Here is a 20,226-nt window from a genome sequence, read left to right on the forward strand (position 1 = left end):
ACCAAGCATCAATGCACATAACATATAATCATATAACAGTTCACAGTCAGCAATTGATCAACAGATCACATAACGTAGCATTACTCTAACCAAGATACCAGCCTAGCCGGTCACTAGCATAACATCACCCTACGAATCAGTCAACATACTAAATGCACACATACGCCTTTCCAGGCCATGACCTTCCGGTCCACATCGCAATGCCTTCCGGCCCTCAACATGTAATGCCTTCCGGCCCATACATAATGCCTTCCGGCCCATATCCCGCAATATCATAACAACAGACAACTACCCGGATTTCCATCCGATAAAAAGGGTTGGCCTTGGTGCCATAAACCCTATCGATATAGTGAGGATAACTCACCTCGAAACTGCCGACTGAACAGATAACTCAAGCTGCTCCGATCACTGATACGATCTCCACCACTGGACAGCCACCAATGCACTGAACTCAAAACCATAAACAACAATTACTAAAATACCCCTGGAAACCACTGATCAACCCTTGGTCAAAGACAATGTCAAAGTCAACCTCTGACTGACCCTACTCGCCAAGTCAACCCTATGACTCGCCGAGTTCCCATACTCAGAACTTCACTCAATGCGCGACCTAACTCGTCGAGTCACCCCGAGACTCGCCGAGTCCAACAACTCTGAGTCCACTCGCATACAACTCACCGAGTCATCCCTTGACTCACCGATTCTCGACTCAACCAGAGAATATCGGGACTCTTCGACAAGACTCGCCGAGTCCAAGAACAGACTCGCCGAGTCTAAGGCTATCATCAACCTACTCGTTGAGTTGTTCATACAACTCACCGAGTCCCAGGCCATCTTCATCCGACTCGCCGAGTTGTTCTTCCAACTCGTCGAGTTCCAGATCATCTTCAAGCAACTCGTCGAGTACACCCATGTGACTCGCCGAGTACCACCAGTCTGAATCCATTCAGAAGCATTCCAGGCCATGCAATTGATCCAAAACATAGATCTAGCCTCCTACAATCCATCCATCACGTAAAGTGGCAAACTTTACGTGAATCCAAAGAGATCTAGGCCTTATTCACTTTAGAGCTAGGGTTTGGGACATGATGGCTTCACTAAGCACTCAAACACAGGAACTTTAATGCACTCTAGGCCTTCAATATTCCAGATCTGAGGTAGCAACCTCAGATCTAACCTCCAAACTCTAAAACATACCAAGATATACTCCCCATAAACCCCAAAATGAAGAATCCATATGATTGATAGCCCAAGAACGAGATATTACCTCAAAAGAATGCCCCAACTGCAATTAAACTCGAATCCAAGCAAAGCCCTTTGATCCAAGCCTCTTCTCCTTCAAGATTTCTTCAACAAACACCTCCCCAAGCTCCAAATACACTCCAATCTTCTTCAATCACGCTTTCTAGGGTTTCTGGACTTCAAGGGGAATCAAAGAGGTTGGGGAGAGGATATAATGTTCTTTAAATAGGGCTCATTCCCCGGATTTAGGGTTTTCTCCACTCAGCACCTACTCGCCGAGTCCTTCTTTTGACTCGCCGAGTAGGCCACTTGACTCGCGGCCAAAGTCGCGACCCTACTCGCCGAGTCCATCCATGGACTCGCCGAGTTGCCCTTCAAAATTTACAACGCTCAACCCTCACCACTAGAGGAACACAGAGAATCTCCCATAAGGGACCCTAGGCTATAGGCATCACAAATCAGGCAACATTATCATGAATTCCTGAAGATCCCTAGCCTATCTCTAGCATGCTACTCTATCAAAGCTCAAAAACAAATAACATGCATGGTATTTTGGGGGGTTACTTACTGGCTCCGGCTGATCGTACCTCCGCGTCCTCCCTTACTCATTTTTGAAAACCATTTTTAATTACTCTTTTGAAAACTCTCCTCGATTTGAGACTGGAGTCACACGAATGTTCCTCCAATTCACTCAAACCAAGACTCTGATACCAACTTGTAACGACAAAAATTTTAAAACAATTAAAACTTTTCAAAAACAACCCATTTTAATAACGTTGTTACAAAAAGGTTTTCAATACATTATTTAACAGAGTATATCCCAGGTTCATTTCATAAAACACCAACGCGAGGAACGGTACGATCACGCCTTTGCCTTGCCACAGACTCCTGAGAACCTGAAAACATAAAACCACAACTGTAAGCCCTAAAGCTTAGTGAGATATCCCCAATATACCAACCACATATACGCCCTTCCAGGCCACGACCTTCCGGTCCAAAACATATCGCCTTTCGGCCTATAACGCAATGCCTTCCGACCCATAACATATTACCTTCCGGCCCATAACATATTGCCTTCCGGCCCACAGCATAAAAAGCATACATATCATAACAGAACATAGAACGACCCCGTATACCGGGTCACATTCCAGACCAAGCATCAATGCACATAACATATAATCATATAACAGTTCACAGTCAGCAATCGATCAACAGATCACATAACGTAGCATTACTCTAACCAAGATACCAGCCTAGCCGGTCACTAGCATAACATCACCCTACGAATCAGTCAACATACTAAATGCACACATACGCCTTTCCAGGCCATGACCTTCCGGTCCACATCGCAATGCCTTCCGGCCCTCAACATGTAATGCCTTCCGGCCCATACATAATGCCTTCCGGCCCATATCCCGCAATATCATAACAACAGACAACTACCCGGATTTCCATCCGATAAAAAGGGTTGGCCTTGGTGCCATAAACCCTATCGATATAGTGAGGATAACTCACCTCGAAACTGCCGACTGAACAGATAACTCAAGCTGCTCCGATCACTGATACGATCTCCACCACTGGACAGCCACCAATGCACTGAACTCAAAACCATAAACAACAATTACTAAAATACCCCTGGAAACCACTGATCAACCCTTGGTCAAAGACAAGGTCAAAGACAAGGTCAAAGTCAACCTCTGACTGACCCTACTCGCCGAGTCAACCCTATGACTCGCCGAGTTCCCATACTCAAAACTTCACTCAATCCGCGACCTAACTCGTCGAGTCACCCGAGACTCGTCGAGTCCAACAACTCTGAGTCCACTCGCATACAACTCACCGAGTCATCCCTTAACTCACTGATTCTCGACTCAACCAGAGAATATCGGGACTCTTCGACAAGACTCGCCGAGTCCAAGAACAGACTTGTCGAGTCTAAGGCTATCATCAACCTACTCGCCGAGTTGTTCATACAACTCGCCGAGTCCCAGGCCATCTTCATCCGACTCGCCGAGTTGTTCTTCCAACTCGTCGAGTTCCAGATCATCTTCAAGCAACTCGTCGAGTACCACCGGTCTGAATCCATTCAGAAGCATTCCAGGCCATGCAATTGATCCAAAACATAGATCTAGCCTCCTAGAATCCATCCATCACGTAAAGTGGCAAACTTTACGTGAATCCAAAGAGATCTAGGCCTTATTCACTTTAGAGCTAGGGTTTGGGACATGATGGCTTCACTAAGCACTCAAACACAGGAACTTTAATGCACTCTAGGCCTTCAATATTCCAGATCTGAGGTAGCAACCTCAGATCTAACCTCCAAACTCTAAAACATACCAAGATATACTCCCCACAAACCCCAAAATGAAGAATCCATATGATTGATAGCCCAAGAACGAGATATTACCTCAAAAGAATGCCCCAACTGCAATTAAACTCGAATCCAAGCAAAGCCCTTTGATCCAAGCCTCTTCTCCTTCAAGATTTCTTCAACAAACACCTCCCCAAGCTCCAAATACACTCCAATCTTCTTCAATCACGCTTTCTAGGGTTTCTGGACTTCAAGGGGAATCAAAGAGGTTGGGGAGAGGATATAATGTTCTTTAAATAGGGCTCATTCCCCGGATTTAGGGTTTTCTCCACTCAGCACCTACTCGCCGAGTCCTTCTTTGGACTCGCCGAGTAGGCCACTTGACTCGTGGCCAAAGTCGCGACCCTACTCGCCGAGTCCATCCATGGACTCGCCGAGTTGCCCTTCAAAATTTACACTTTTAGTCCTTCAACTCTACTCTTGCTATTCCGGGATGTTACACTGTCTTACCTAAAAAGACTATTTTGCCCTTGATTTTTTAATTTATTTAAATAAGGTGGGATAGGTAAGGTAAGATGAGGTGAGGTGGAAGTGGGGTTAGGGTGTGTTTATTTAAATAAATTAAAAAATCAAAGGTCAAATAGTTTTTTTAGTAAGACATGGACCAAACGCGTACCAAAAACAAACAATAGGGACATTCCGAGCTAAAAAAATAAGTTAGGCACCAAACGTGCAAATTACCCCAAACCATAGAGACCATTCATGTAATTTACTCTAATATATAGGAACCATGGTTACAAAATTAATTAAATTTTCATTGTAAAAATTAATAATTATTAATCAATTATTTTTAATAAATTATTAATTAAAAAATATACCAAATAAATTATTAATTAAAAAATATACCAAAATTTTAAAGTTAGTTATAACTCAACAACACATAATTAATAATTTACAAAATTCAAGTACCTACGGATCAAAACACAAAACTGATAAAACATCTTGATGTGTTACCACAAAGGACTTCCTTTTATCATTCAAAACAATATGTATGTTTTTGTTGTGAACACAATGTGTATTTCTTGTTATGAACAGTAGCAATTAGGTAGCAATTGAACAATTATGACCATCAGATAACAATTGAACAAATACACTTACAGACCATTGCAGTGATGGCAGGAAATGTCAACCGACATCAGGGAAAAAAAAAGAAAAATCGAGAGCGAATGGAATGGAAATTGGAAAATGGAATAAACACATATGATTTCGATTTGAACTGAAATCATAGGAAAAAGGAAAATGGAGAGAAGCAAAATACAGTTGAACTGAAAGCAGGAAAAGATGAAGAAAATCGTACTTGAATCATATCTATGATGTGTGTGAGTCTGACAGTCGTCGGTGCTGTGGGTGCGACTGTATCCTACGATGGATGCCGGTGGCAAGCAATCGACGTGCGAGGAATAAGGAATCACTTGCGGAGGCGACAAAAGAAGAATGGAGGTTGCGCTGTTTCTTTTTCTTCTGAAGCATATGAACAGAAATCACAAATCGATCAGAAATCGAAGTGAAGCACATAAACATTTGATCGGAGAGCGAAAGACGCATATTCGATTACTTAGAAATCACAAATCGATATATGCAACCTGCTTCGTTTTCGATGAGGGGTATGCAAGAAAAGAACGTCATCTGGTGGTAGCTAATGGCGTTTGATCGAGAGAGAGGAGATGATAGATAGAGAATATAATTCGCCTCTACCTCCCATCAAGGTGATAGAGTTGCTGAATGAGAATTGAAGAAGAAAAGGATAAATTCGTGGACACAAATCATGTGTCGAAGGAACGTCGTGAGAAAGCATCGATACAGCAGAACCCTAGGCAACGAGGAAGAAAACCGATGAATTGACGAATGAGGTGTAACGGGTGATTTGATGTAAGAGACGTTGTAGGGAGTAAAGTGTGAAATCTTTAAAGTAATGTGGACAAACTAAAGCAGCACAAATCCCCATCTGCTTCCGCCATATCACAAATGAAGGAAGCTGACCATCGAAATATTTGAGGTAGACAAGATGTAAATTGGAGAAACGGAGTAGAACGGTGGAAGGATGTAGAAAGTTGTTTGGTAACAATCGAGAAGATGGGAGGCGGTGGGGGTAAGGTCGAGAAACTGACAGGCGGTGGGGTAGTAAATGGGTCGGTGGGTTGTGTAAGGATATAACTCGTAGTTTGCCAGCAGCAAAGTAAAAAAATTAAAATAAAGGGTTTAGGTCATTTTTGGTCACTTAACTTTTGGTTTTGTATTAATTTGGTCACTTAACTATTTTTAAGTTTTAAAAGGTCATCAAACTTTTGATTTTGTGCTCATTTAGTCACTTAACTTTTGGTTTGGTCACATTTAGTCACCTAACTTTTAGATTTGTGCTCATTTAGTCACCTAACTTTTAAAATTATGCTCATTTAGTCACTAAACTTTTAAAAAAAATTAAAAGTTTAGTGACTAAATGAGCACAATTTTAAAAATTAGGTGACTAAATGTGACAAAACAAAAATTAAGTGACTAAATGAGTACAAAGTCAAAAGTTCGATGACCTTTTAAAACTTAAAAAGAGTTAAGTGACCAAATGAGAACAAAACCAAAACTAAAGTGACCAAAAATGACATAAATCCTAAAATAAAAAACAAAAAAAATCAATCAATCACAACGAAGAACTGTTCATAAGGGAGCTTCAATAAATAAATATATATATATATATATATATATATATATATATATATATATATATATATATATATATATATATATATATATATATATATATAAAGTTTAAAATCTAGTATTTAAAATCTTAACGTCATTTATTGTGAAAGTCTTATATATAAAAGAAATTTAAATTTTAAATTAGATTATTATATCGCTTATAATTTAAAATATATATCATTTAATCAAATTAAATAAAAATACTTAATTAAATATTTTGTTTTTATTAATAATTAAATCTTAGTATTGACTTGAAAATAAATCTGTAAGTTTTAAATAAACATCTCCAAAATTTCCTATCTATACATCATATATAAAAATATATAAACATCTCCAAAAAAATTCCAATTGAAATCAACACTTACAATTTATCAATATTAAAGGGTATAAACATCTCCAAAAAATTTTAATCTAACGAAATAAGCAATACAAAAGGTTTACTAAACAATATTAAATATTAAATGTCCCTGTTCAACATCTTTACCTTTCTTTTTCCCTTTCTCATACTTTTTCCTAATTAATTCGATTTATTAGTTCATCATCAAATGTGCACCATGTCAGCAACTTCCTTATTAAGTAGACAAAAATTATGACCGGGATAAAAGAAATTTGCAATCAATACTTTATACCCATAATAGCAACATACATATATATTGGCATTATATATCACAAATGTAAGTACATTGCTATTATCCATAAATAAATACAAGTACGATGTTATTCCGGATAAAAAATAATATAAAATTCTTGTATTGAAGTGGGTGACATTAGCTAATTCACATATTCACTGAAAATATATTAAGCCTAGTAATTATTAGATGCTTAAATTTCCCAAAAATCCATAATACTCGTATGAGTAATCCAAAATGTAGGGATTTTTAGCGACACGTTATTTTCGGAAGGTTAGTGTATAAATAAGGGATAAGTTTGAACTCATATTAAGTAAATACTATAAAGTATCTTGACTTTTGGTTATTTTAGATGATTAAGACATACAGCAATTGTTTTCATTCAAAGTTTTGAGTTGTAGGCTTTTTTGTTTTCTCTAAGTTATCTCCCGTTTGCATACACAGTAATAAGAAACCATTTATAGTCATTCTTGTTGATTTCTTCTTAACTTGTAATCAATTGAAGTTATAAACAGCAAATGAGGTTTTATGATTTGCATCTATTCATAGTTAAAAACCTCAAGATTATAGTACAAACGGTCATTGTCTAAGTTCAAGCAATTAGCATTATAGCTAATAAATTGTGTTCTTTCTTTACCACTGAAATGACAAGATCTCTGCTCCTTTGATTAATTTTAGTGGTGAGGAAAAGCATGAAACCTAGTGCTTACTAGAGGATTAGGGTTCATAAATCAGATGAGAGGAAACAATGATTCTCCACCCAATGCCATGCCCCATAATAACCTCATTTTCCATTTGGCAGTCCAATCTAAAGTCAAAATCAAACCTTCAAACCCTAAATAATCAAAATTTGAGAAACAATTTACCTGACTGATATAGGATAATGACTAAATTTGAGGAATCGATTACCGATTTTTATCCGTTTGAGGTTGATTTCGTTTTCAATGCATCGTTTTCAATTTTCAGCGTGATATTTGTAGAGAATAAGAATATGAATGTAACATTTGAAACCTTAAGGTACTTAAATTCTCAATTAATTGCATTTTTAAGGGGGCTCACGATGTAAGCCATAGTGGTCACGGCGTGAGAGTGACCATTGACTATTTGACCCACATTTTCAAACCTCACGACGTGAGCCATAAGGTCTCTCGATGTGAGCCAGACCTGATGACCCAAAACCCTAATTTTTGAGTATTTAAAGGAATTAGAGGGCTTAGGCCGCCCATCCTCAGCCCCTTTCACTCTCTAGCCCCCTGAAAACCTTAAATTCGACCTCATTGAGACCTTTGGCCATTATTGGTGATATTAAAGAGCTTACTTGGAGGTTTTTGGTTCTTTGAAGTAGAAGAAGGCTCTTGTGGTGTTTCATTTTGGCAATCTAGCTTATACCACTTGGATTTGCTGAGCTTTTGAACATTTGTAAGTCATGAAGCTCTTATCTTTTTGCCTTAAGTATGCTAGATCTAAGCTTTGGAACCTTTCTTTGCATGGTTGGGTTGTTTAGCATGCATGAGATCCATAAAGTTGGCAACTTTATGGATTATTAAGACATCTTCTATATGTGAGCCCTTGGATATGAGTTTTAGTGCGGGTTTTGGACTTCAAGCTTGAGTCTTGATCTTAATACATTTCTTTTAACCTAGTTAGTGTCTAAGTCATCCATTGGACATGCATGACTGAAAAGCTACGATTTTTATGGTCCTTAGGGTCAAGGAAGGTGTTTTGGAAAGTCCCAAGGTATGTCTTAAAGGATTAAGAACTTAATGCTCAACGTTAGTCAGAACCAATCTCACGACGTAAAAAATAGAATCTCACGACGTGAACAAGATGGTTGTCTCGATCTGAGGATCCTGTTGGATAAGTGAAAATGAGTTGACTCGTTGAGTAGGTCCAGGTCGAGTCCATCCTCACGACGTGAGCCTTAGTGGTCACGATGTGAGAGTGGACTAAGGGGAAAGTTGACATTTAACCCTAGACATTGACTTTTGATCAGAGTTGACTTTAACTCTTGGTTTTGGAGGGTAGACTTAAGGTTTGTCTTGCATGATTATCTAGGGTGGAGTAGCACCGATGTAGCTGATAGTGTGAGCAGCAGTAGTTGATTATCAATCGAGAGGTGAGTTTCCTTCATTTGGGTCGAGGGCACCAATGTCGGCCCACTAAGTTATGTTTGTAGTATGATGATTGTCTTCGTGATAATTGTTTGTTATGCTTGTAATTGTTTGATATCTTTGTGATTCTTTTGTTATGAGATTATGTGGTATCGGTAGGGGTAAAATACAACCGGTATCCGATTGAAACCGAAGGGGATTGCAAGTACCCATATGACTGTATCCGGTTAAAATAGATCGAATGGGATTTCAGGCACCCAGATATGCTTGAATGTATCCAGTTGAAATAGGCCGAAGGGGACTGCAAACACCCAGATATGTTTGATTGTATTCGGTTGAAATAGACCGAAGGGGATTGCAAGCACCCAGATATGCTTGAATGTGTGATTATATGGTATGGTTTTTTTCTTTTTTTTTTTGGAGGGGGGGGGGGGGGGATTTGTGCTTATGGTTTTCAGTTTATGTTTCAGGTACTTCTAGTTCGAAGGAGAATGACCTGACATTATCGCACTTCATCACCCTATGTTTTCCACATTTTGAGGGTTTGGGAATTTGTACTCTGATAATGTGTTGCTATGAGATACACTTCTGACTGTTTCGATATGAGTATCTTCTGTTTGAATGAATTTAAAAAAAAAATTATTTGTATATTTGGGATGTTACAATTTGGTATCAGAGTCTTGGTTTGAGGGATTTGGGCATACTCTCAGGTGTACCTGGAGTCAAATAGAGGGTTTGGTATATTTTTCCATAAAAAGAAACATTTTTAATCAAAGGATTTTAATAAAAGAAAAATGGGTGTGATCCGTGCAATCAGCCAGCTCAAGTAAGTCTTTCCAAAATACTCATACATGTTATATGTTTTATGCTAAGAAATGAGAACTGCATGCTAGATTAGAGGCTAAGGATCTGCTCAGAATTGCATGATAAAATGATAGATGAGATGCCTTTACGTGCCTATTTGTATGAGCTTATAGATTCGTATGCTGGTATCAGATCAATTACTTGATAGGATGGCCTGTATAGGTTATGTTTTGAGTTGAATTGCCTGATGCTCGAATGTTTCATGCTTTGAGCTTCAGGTAATACTATTGGTACTAACTAACTGGTGGATGAATGCGTTAAGTTACATATTATTGTGATTGGATAATTTTAGAAGGATAGGTGTAACTATATTGCGCAGCTCTTGTTTGAGTCTAATCGTTGTAGTTTGGGGACTGTCATTCAAAAAATTATCTAGTACCGGTAGTACGTAACTGTGTTTATGTAGTAGTTAGGTGGTATCAATGGAAGTTCATTCTACAAGCTGATAGCAGAGAGGGGTAGGGAAGGGAGTCCTAGGAAAACCTTTAGATATGCATTGGTGTGTAGGATGCCTTATAGTATGAGGAATGTACTAGTTACGAAGAGTGGCTTGGAGGAGTCGGGGTAGTCCTTGAGGAGGGTATAAATAGGTGTGGAAGGTAGTATTAGGTCCGTACTACTAAAAGCACAAGATTTATACCCAAAGACTAGGAAGACCATGATGAATCTAGGGAACTTGAGAGTGTGAAATTTCTCGTGTATTTGCTAATTGTTTATGTGGTTATGTTTCAGTATGATGGTGACACGTCATGGGGCAAAGGGTTCAGGATCGGGATTTGGTTCGGGCATGAGCACCGAACCGATTGATGAGAGGCTACGCGAGTTCATTGCATCTGTGGTTACTAGAGTCATCCTTGATGTGACCTCGATGATGTTTGGGTCGATCAAGAAGGGTATCATTGAGCTAATGGAGGATTGCCTTTGAATCTTTAGGGCCGATCTGGCTACTAGCCAGTCTGGGGCCCGCATTCTCTCCTTCAAGGATTTTAAGGGATGTGGGGCACCAGATTCCTATGGGGTGAAGCACCTCATTGCAGCCAGGCATTGGATAGCTGACATTGAGTGTGTCCAGATGACGAGCTTCTGCCCCAAGGGGTCAAAGGTGAGGTTTGCTACTGGATGTCTGAAGGAGCAAGTTTGAGATTGGTGGGAGGAGGTTGGCTTATGATTATATGAAGTTAACACGTATGTTTGGTTTTTTGAAAACGACTATTAAATCGTGCATAAATATATCTATCCAAAAGTATCCACATCGCCTAGTAGACTAAAGTGGGATGCACCTGAGACTTCTATATGGATGCACCTAGTAGACTAAAAGGTGAATCTGACCCGTTTAAGAACGTAGGTCCCCTTGATGGCCTTCAAAAATAGTGGTCTTGTTATGGTTTTAGAATGTAACAAGAATGTTTATTTGTATGTTACTTAGAGAGGATAAAATGCTTCTTTTTATGTTACGAATCGGTTATTTTGTTGATTTTCTTTGCATTTAATATTATATCTAATCTTAAATCAACGTAAGAAAAAAATAACTAAAAAAAAAAAAAAAGTTAACGTGGCGTCACATATTGTAGTCACAATTTGTGTACCTTACGAACGAAATTAATATTATGATTTTATTATATATTTTACAAAATAAGAAAAAATGATTTCACATAAAATATGGAGGGTCGGCCAAAGGGAGCCAACCCTATGAGTTTCCACAAATTATGTCGGCCATATGTCTTGATATCCATACGGCACTCACCATTAATAGGTAAGCGTGGCATATTTAGCCAACCGACCCTTTTAGTTTTTAAAAGTTACACCTTCCCTCCTTCTTATACTCTCCTCCACCTACCAAACTTTCATCTTCCACTCGATGTGGGACATTCACCCCAAAAATACAAACTATCAAACATAGAAAATTATAACCTTCTAGTCGATGTGAGACAAACATCCAAAAGAAAACATTTTTATATACGAAATTTGATAGTGATTTTAGGATTTTACTAGTTAGGATTTAGGAATATGAAACTTGAATAACAAAATCCTCATTGTAATATGAAATTAGTATATAATAAAATGAAGAGGTTAATAAGTAATAACACAAACACGTTTCAAATTCTAGGAATTAATGTAACACATTGGTTGTGCTTGTAGATAATAAGAATCTTTGTATTTTCTGACTCCGCCTATATGAATCCCATTTTGAATCCAATCTTCTCGATGTATCCAAGCATCTCGAACGAAATCGATCACCCCCAATATCTACATAAAATAAGTGTAAGCATTTATACAGAACATGATGACCTTTGTACTGTGTTTGATATGCATTGGACTAGGACAGTGGACACAGACCGATAGTAATAGGACAAAACTAGTAACTTTTTGTCCCATTAAAAGAAACGGGATGTGGACTTGTTTTCAATCTCTTGTCGGTGAAAAAGACATAAATACCCTCATCATCGAAAATAGAAAGGTGGAGTTTTGACTTACAGCTCCGCCTCGCCATGCAACAAAGGACGGATTGGTTCTTGATTGTAGGACCTATTCAAGAAACACAAATTTTGCATAAGAAAAAATAAATGTAAAACCTTTTGGCTAATTTTCTCTATTAGAATTAAAAAATAATAATAATAATAACCTCAACGGTATCAATTGCTTCATTTGAGGGAATCGCATGTAAAACTCTGCAAAATAAATACATCTCTTATATTTTTAATCTAGTAAAGTAATTGAAGTTTTGAAAATAGAAAGTAATAACTCCAAACCTCTCCTCTACAGCAGAAATAAGACCAGTTGTCAAAGCCACTCCACCAATCTACAATATTAAAAAACATCTCATTGGTTAAAATTTAAAAATACAATTTTTTTTTTCTAAGCTCATTAAATTAACATACAAAATTGCTCCAAAATTACAATTAGGAATAGAACTCACTAATTGCATGCTACAAAACAACTTTCTTTGAAGATCTATACGCCCTGTTGAAAGAATACTCTTTGAAATTGCTTCTGCAAGCCCAATATTATCTTCTTTTTTCTGTTGGTTTGATGAATACGGATAATTATCCCACATCTGTAACGGATTATTCACACCTGGATATGATCCATCTGAGATATGCCACGTGTCCTCTAACATATCCTCATAATCTTTAAACCTACACAACAACAACAAAAATAAATAATAATATTAAATCAAATCATTTTTTCACTACAAAATGGATACAAAGTTAACACTCACCATGAACGAGGTGGAGGTGGATAAACATCTGGAACCAAAAGTGTTGGATAGAAAAGTCCCATTGGCGCCACCTATTATTATTATATTATTATACATAATTAATAAATAAATAAATAAATAAATAATAACTAACTTTATCGTTTACAGTAATACAGAACAGAGACTTATATTGTGTTTGGCATGCATTGGACTAGAACTGATATTGATGTCAATCAGACAAAATTACAACTTTTTGTCTCATCCAAAAAGATAGGAAATGGACTCGCTCTGATCTCTCGTTTGTACAAAAGACGTGAATGCCCTCTTCGTCCTCGTTAAAACTAGCCCTAGAAGGCTTTCTAGGGCTATTCTCGACGGTGAGGATGAGAAGGGCGATTACGTCTTTTGCACAGACGAAAGATCGAGAGCGAGTCCATGTCCCACCTTTCTGGACGAGACAAAAAATTTGTAATTTTGTCTCGTTGACATCAGTATCAGTCAGAGTCCAATGCATGTCAAACACAGTACAACAAACAGATAAAAAAAAAAAAGGTTCCGTACATTAAGAGCGGTGAGCCTTGTTTTATGAGATCCAGGTGGCAAGCCGTCTTCATATGAATGAACCACCCCAACAGCTTCAACCTCCCCCTCCTTTGTAATTTTCACCGTTTTATAAAATTAGAAACTGAACTATTATTAATTCTTTTAAATAATTATTTATTTTAAGAGAAATTAAATTACCTCTTACCTTTTATTCCTACATTTATTCCTACCCACTAAGATTATGACAAATCACCATTCAATTTAATTTTATTTGATATATTCCTAATATAGCCTTAACGGGTTAGTTAGAAAAATATGGAATGATGACACTTGTCGTAATTTTATTGGGTAGGAACATTTGTAGGCATAAAAAGTAGGAAGCAATTTAATTTCTCTTATTTTAAATGATCTCTCACATATATTTGGCAATAAGATTCTTTGAGTCTGTTCAGCATTAATAAATCTATCGGCTTTGTAAGAGGATCTGTGCGAACTGGTGGCCATGTTTGATGATGCCTCTGAGTCCACAAAAGACATCTTGATACATCCTGAAAAGGTTATATTTACACTTAAGCCACTCACATTTGAATAAATTACAGATTTGGTCCCTGTGGTATACTTTTTTTTTTTTTTCAGATTTGGTCCAAGGCAAAATGGTCATTTAAAAAAATAACATTTGAGTAATTAGTTTAACAATATATGAAACATTGAAATAAGGACCAAAACTGAAAAAGTTTTTGTTTTTAGACTAAACATGGTACATATCATAAAACCACAGGGACTGTTTTTGTAATAAATTAATTATATCTGAAAAGGGAATTTAAACCTCTCCACCAAAACGTAATGTGATCTGTGTATGAGGGAGAGCAACTCCATCCTAACAACAACAATAAATAAAATTGAAATTCATGATTATGTTGTATAAAACTTGGAAATTATTAAATTCTACAGAATAAAATTTTAATTAACAAAAAAAAAATTAAAATTAAAATTTTTTGCACCTCAACACAAATAATTGATGTGACCTGAGCACCAATATTCACAACACATGCTGTTGATAATCCATTTCCAAACACTGCAGCAAGACCTTCCTGAATTAATAAGTTAAAAAAAAAAATTGGTATTATTTTTTAAGTTTTTAACAAAAACTAAAAAATAAAAAAAATAAAAAATTACCTGGTGGACTACAGCTGAGCTGAATCGCAAGTCTCGTAATACAATAGATAATATTTCCTTGATTTCTGAAAAAATATAAACCAAAATAAGAGTTAAATTGTAGTTTTTGTTGTTTAAAACTTTAAATCATAATCATAAATCAATAAAAAGAAAATATAAAAGATTAAAAACATGATTACCTCGATTGTCAAATGTTTCAGGTACTACAATAAGAGCACAATACATGTTTCTTTCACTTTGAGGAATATGTAGTTTTTCAATCAATATCCAATCCCAAATAGCTTCTATGTCTTCAACTACCTATAAAACAAATTTTTTTTAAAAAAAACAGATGGAAATTAACAAAAACTAAAAATTCCAAATCTTTTTTTTACTAAATGACCAAAATACCCTTCTGAGTACCTGTTGCATGGAGTAATGTTGAGAAATATTAAAATGTCCTCTACGTATAGGACGCCTTAAGCAATAAGGTTCAGCAGGAGATATTCTCATAGCTTCTTCACCACACACAAACTCCCTGTACCTGCACTCACTTGATTGTGGCTCCTGCTTCTCACCTTCTAGAAGCTCATTCTTCTCTAATGAACTTTCTGGCAAGGGCAAATCGGTAATTTTCTGGGATACATCAGTCCATGTCAAGGCACTCTCTTTCTTACTGTTTTGTTGAGATAATACATCAACACGACCAGTCTAAAGATAATAAAAATATATAATAAAAAAAAATTAGATTGATTATATTGATAATAATGTGTAGAATCTTATCAAATAGTAAGGAAGTGTTACCTTTCGTGAGTAAGAGTTGTTTACTACTTCTTCATCAAGAAATGGTATCTTTAATAAGGATGCTATCTACAACAAGAGAAACATCTTCAAAAAACATGAACATAGATTTATAAATGAATAAAAAAAACTTACAATGTCATAGGCTTTCTCCCTCTCTGCATGTTGGGATGTTGTAACTTGAGAATTAAGCATCTGGTAAGTTCATCACATCACAAGAAATTAACTGGAAAGACAATGATGGATAATAGAATATAGGTATTAAGTTTAAGAACCCTAGGAGTACAAAATCTAACCTGATCTTGCACGTTTCTTCTGGGTGATTGATTAGATCCTGTAGTACGACGAGCAATGCAATGAGGAATACTGAATGGGGCATCCTGTTGAGCTAATCCAATTCGTACATTTCCAGACCCTAGAATAAAAAGCAAAATTTTCGTATATTTTGGGTAGAAGATGAGAAACTAAAGTGTTATAATGAAGTTTTTTCAAAGACGAAAGAAAATCCCTTCCATTGATGAATTGGGCATAAATCAATAGCGGGATTGGAGTCAAATTTTAGTTTGGGCGAGAAAGTTGAACCGCTTTGGACAAGTGCCAAGAGTGAATAGATTAATAGAAAGTATCAGTGTTGATGATTACAGAAAAAATCATAAAAATCTTACGGAAATACGTACAGATTAGGGTTTAGAAAGGTAATTACCTGGATTGATGACAACTAGATTAGAGCCACGGTCGGCGAGGAGGTGTGAAGGGATTACTGATTTGGAGTAATCCTGCATAGGAATTGAAATTGAAAATTTAAGAATTGGAACAGATAATGAGTAACGAAGAAGAAGAAGAAGAAGAAGAAGAAGAAAAAGATGATAGAAAAGGGCGTGTTCTTCCTTTTACCATGGAGGACTGCAATTAGAGTATACCAGTGCCGCTTGTTCTTATCAGTAGCAATCTGGGTTAGTAAAGGGAATGTTATAGGAAGTTCTTCCGAATCGTTGAACCTCCATCTGGTTAACATGGTGACAAACTATATAAAATATTTAAACTAAATAAATATTCTGGTGAAGGTTTTTTTTTTCTTTTCTTTTTAACTTCCCATTGTAATCTAAAATAGTAGATTTTTATTTGATTAAAATGGTTTTAAAAACTAAAATAGATGTTTGTTACATATATATCATAAAGTCTTTCTTTCATTGATGAGTAGGACATGATTGATCATTTTTATGAGTCGGGTTTGATAAGTATAATGAAAGGTTGTCTTTTCAATAATTTAAAATCGGTATTGACTGTTTTGAAATCTGTTTGGACATTCATCAAAAAACCAATGATTTTGTTTCATTCTTACAACAATGATTTTTTGTTCCACTCTTACAACTTTGTCAAAACACCTAATTAGAAAACTGTTTGGATCTTCGTTGAAAATCCATCATCGGACATTAGAACTTACAATTAAATTTGTTACATAACACATCTCCTATGTCATCATCTAAATATTGTATGTGTCCTGACTTGTGCCTTACCCTAATGCACAAGAAAAACTTCATTAATCGTTCACAAGTTCAATCAAACTTGTCTTAAATTTAGATTTGAAAACTCGTTCTGCACCCTGATAACATGTCCCTTAGCATGGGCCAGGAGTTGTACTCAACCGCGCTAAAGGTTCTTCAAGGCAAACTGCTAGACCAAGCTACTCCCAGCGTAGCTGCCCTGACGAAGTCTCGCGCTCGCGGACATCCCTTCAAAGTCGGGCGTCCGCACAAAAGGACCAACCTTGCAGCGGGCGCCTTCCACCCCGCGACAAACCTAACGACTCCAAACAACAAGGAGTATGCTTAGAGAATTACCACCTAAACCAATCGCTGGTTATGGCACAACGAGGAGCACGATTAACCAATCAAGGCATTGGATCCTGTCGGACCTGACGGCCTTGTCCTACGTACGGACTAGCAGGAGGTCTTAGTATAAATGTAACGTCCCAAAAATACCGAGTAAAAAATTCATTTTAAATAAGTTAAAGTCATTAATTCATTGTTCCAAAAGACGATTAGAGTCAAAGTATTATCAAAACATCAGAGTAATTTGTAAACATTCAGCGCAGAATAAAACTCCAGAGGATGCAGTACGATTAAGTCGAACCCTTCCTTTTGGAAATGGAAATACCTAAAACCATAAACATAAACTGTAATCACAAAGCTTAGTGAGTTCCCAAAGTACCACATACCATACATACATATCATACTAAAACATGTAACGAGTCTATTTCACCCATGAGTCCCTTCCGAATTTCTGAGTCCCTTCCGATTTGCTGAGTCCCTTCCGATTTGCTGAGTCCCTTCCGACTTGTTGAGTCCCTTCCAACTCTTCAGTATCTTTCAAACGGTACGAGTCTATTCACCCCTATAGCTAAGCATATGATCATACTAGTAAGAGTCACAAAGACATCAAGCACATACAAGCATATCAGTAAGTGTCACGAAGACCACTACTATCCTACAACATAATCCAGTGGGTCGGTATTGGTGCCTTCGATCCACAAGTACAATAAGGAGACTCACCTCATAGTTTGAAAAGAATAGTTACACCAATCACTGCTCCAAAAGCCATCTTTACTGGTTACCAGTAAAATTAACAGGAACCTAAATCTCAACTACTATATAAATTACCCAATATGCCTTTAGGTCAAATTCAAAAAGTCAAAAAGTCAAAGGATGTCAACACAAAATGAGTACGCCTAGCATACTCAGACACTATGTTGAACGTAGTAAATCCCTTCCTAATTACGAGGCTCCAGCCTGGTACGCTCAAGGTACTACCAGGTACACCCAACGTGTTGGTTTTTGATACGAAATATAAGTTTGTTTTTCACACAAACCGGCAACGAAGACTTTAAAAAAACAAGTTTATTTTTAGTTCATAACAAACCAGACCATCATGGATCTATTTATAGAGGTTAGAATGAAATAAAAACAACCATGGGATGTTTTAGACATAACCTTTGAAGCTTTTGAACCCACTTGCTTTTTGGGTGTTGATGAAGATGTAAAGATCAAAGAACATGATCTTCTCTACAAGTATCCACCATCAAGATTAAGGCACTTGGAATGCTTGTTCCTCCTTGTATAAAGTACTTTTTAAGCCTTTAAGTGCTTAACTCAAATAAGCACTAAAGGAGAAGCACTTTGAACCACCAAAGACTTGAATGATCTACAAAAGAAAAACAAGAGAAGTAGCTCCATGCTACTTACGGTTTTGGTGAGAAGAAAGGAAGAAGAAGATAGTGTTTTTCTTGTTCCAAATTCAAGCCTCATGCGTCTTTTATATAGACCATGGAAGGTAATGGTTTTACGTTAAAATAATATAAAGTAAACTCCTATTTTCAAGAAGCATGGGTAAGACATGGAGGTTGACAAGAAACCTCCATAATATTATATATATATATATATATATATATATATATATATATATATATATATATATATATATATATATATATATATATATATATATATTTAGGCCATGCCTCTCATAAGAGGATGGATTCTTTATTTTTTATAAACTCCAAGTTTATAAAATATAAACTTTGTCTTTAGGTAAAAGAAAAAAGAATCCATCTAGTCCAAAATATTATGTATGACTTATTAATTCATACCATATGAAATAATAACTAGTTATACTCTCTTATAACTAATATTTTCATAAAACAATAATTATTCCCTAATTAAAATACAATAATCGATATTATTTATTAATAATCACGTTAATAATAAATTGTAACACCCAAGATCAGAAAGTCCAAGAAAAGGAAAGAAACCTTAAGTCAAGGAGTGGACTCGTCAAGCCCAGGGAGGAACTCGACGAGTCGGAGCGGGATCCGGGGGATCGAGTAAGTGACCAACTCGGCGAGTCGGCTCGTGAACTCGACGAGTTGGGTCTGAACGAGGAAACCCTAATTTCGGGACTTGGTACCCTATTTAAGCATCTTGTTCTCTTCCCTAGGGCTCATTTGCGGCCCTATAGTCCAGAACCAGAAACCCTAAGCCTCCATTGTTGCTCATTCAAGCTTTCTTGCCATTTTGGGTGATTTGAAGGAAGAAGGAAGAAGGCACACATTGGGGATTCAAGAATTGGCAGTAGATCCAGAGTTTGTGAGGTCTTCCAGAGCATTTGAAGGTAATGAGTCGCTACCTTCCCTCTTTTGCATATAGATCAACCTTTATCATGGGATTTGGGGCTTTTAGGACAAGTTTATGAACCATTTCGAGTTAGAAGCCCAGATCTGAAGTTGCTACTTCAGATCTATGTGTATCTTGGCCTAGAGAATCATAAAGCATCAGTCTATGGGTTGATTGTTGAGCCCCTTTGTCTCAAACCCTATTTTATAGTGATTTGAGCCTAGATCTCGTTAGCTACATGTAAAGTTTGCCACTTTACGTAAGGAATAGGCTTTAGAAGAGTGGATCTACAGTTTGGAGTCCATGCATGACTCAAAAGTCCTCTGCATGTATGTAGATCTGAATGGACTCGGCGAGTCCTTCGAGTGGACTCGGCGAGTAGCATGAAGATGAGGAGGAACTCGACGAGTGGGATGAACAACTCGTCGATTCGGATGAAGTTAGGCAT

General features: G+C 36.9%; 1 protein-coding gene and 1 non-coding gene across 2 annotated transcripts; both read right to left on the reverse strand.

The window, feature by feature from the left end:
• Window positions 1-11,571: 11,571 nt before the first annotated feature.
• On the reverse strand, window positions 11,572-11,699 carry LOC111888103 (U11 spliceosomal RNA). Its single transcript, XR_002849059.1, has one exon. It is a non-coding gene; the product is annotated as a U11 spliceosomal RNA (small nuclear RNA).
• A 242-nt stretch (window positions 11,700-11,941) lies between these two features.
• On the reverse strand, window positions 11,942-16,623 carry LOC111888092 (actin-related protein 9). The gene is made up of 18 exons (XM_023884200.3): window positions 16,504-16,623; window positions 16,313-16,385; window positions 15,906-16,024; window positions 15,745-15,804; window positions 15,613-15,678; window positions 15,232-15,519; window positions 15,009-15,129; window positions 14,830-14,894; window positions 14,655-14,744; window positions 14,480-14,530; window positions 14,070-14,201; window positions 13,672-13,761; window positions 13,132-13,202; window positions 12,829-13,048; window positions 12,662-12,711; window positions 12,535-12,580; window positions 12,387-12,437; window positions 11,942-12,158 (listed from the first exon to the last, which is right to left on the reverse strand). The coding sequence occupies exons 1-18, from the start codon at window positions 16,504-16,506 to the stop codon at window positions 12,015-12,017; spliced, it is 1,740 nt and encodes a 579-aa protein (XP_023739968.1). The 5' UTR covers window positions 16,507-16,623; the 3' UTR covers window positions 11,942-12,014.
• Window positions 16,624-20,226: the final 3,603 nt, after the last annotated feature.

The sequence above is a fragment of the Lactuca sativa genome, chromosome 3 (assembly GCF_002870075.4).
Source record: "Lactuca sativa cultivar Salinas chromosome 3, Lsat_Salinas_v11, whole genome shotgun sequence".
NCBI classification, from domain to species: Eukaryota; Viridiplantae; Streptophyta; class Magnoliopsida; order Asterales; family Asteraceae; genus Lactuca; species Lactuca sativa.

Bases quoted from the DNA above. Each gene is read 5' to 3' on its own strand.
- LOC111888092 (XM_023884200.3), bottom strand. The intron at 15,805-15,905 runs GTTAGATTTTGT...TGAACTTACCAG, and splicing joins GAAGAAACGTGCAAGATCAG to ATGCTTAATTCTCAAGTTAC. The intron at 12,581-12,661 runs GTTTGGAGTTAT...TTTATTTTGCAG, and splicing joins ATTTCTGCTGTAGAGGAGAG to AGTTTTACATGCGATTCCCT.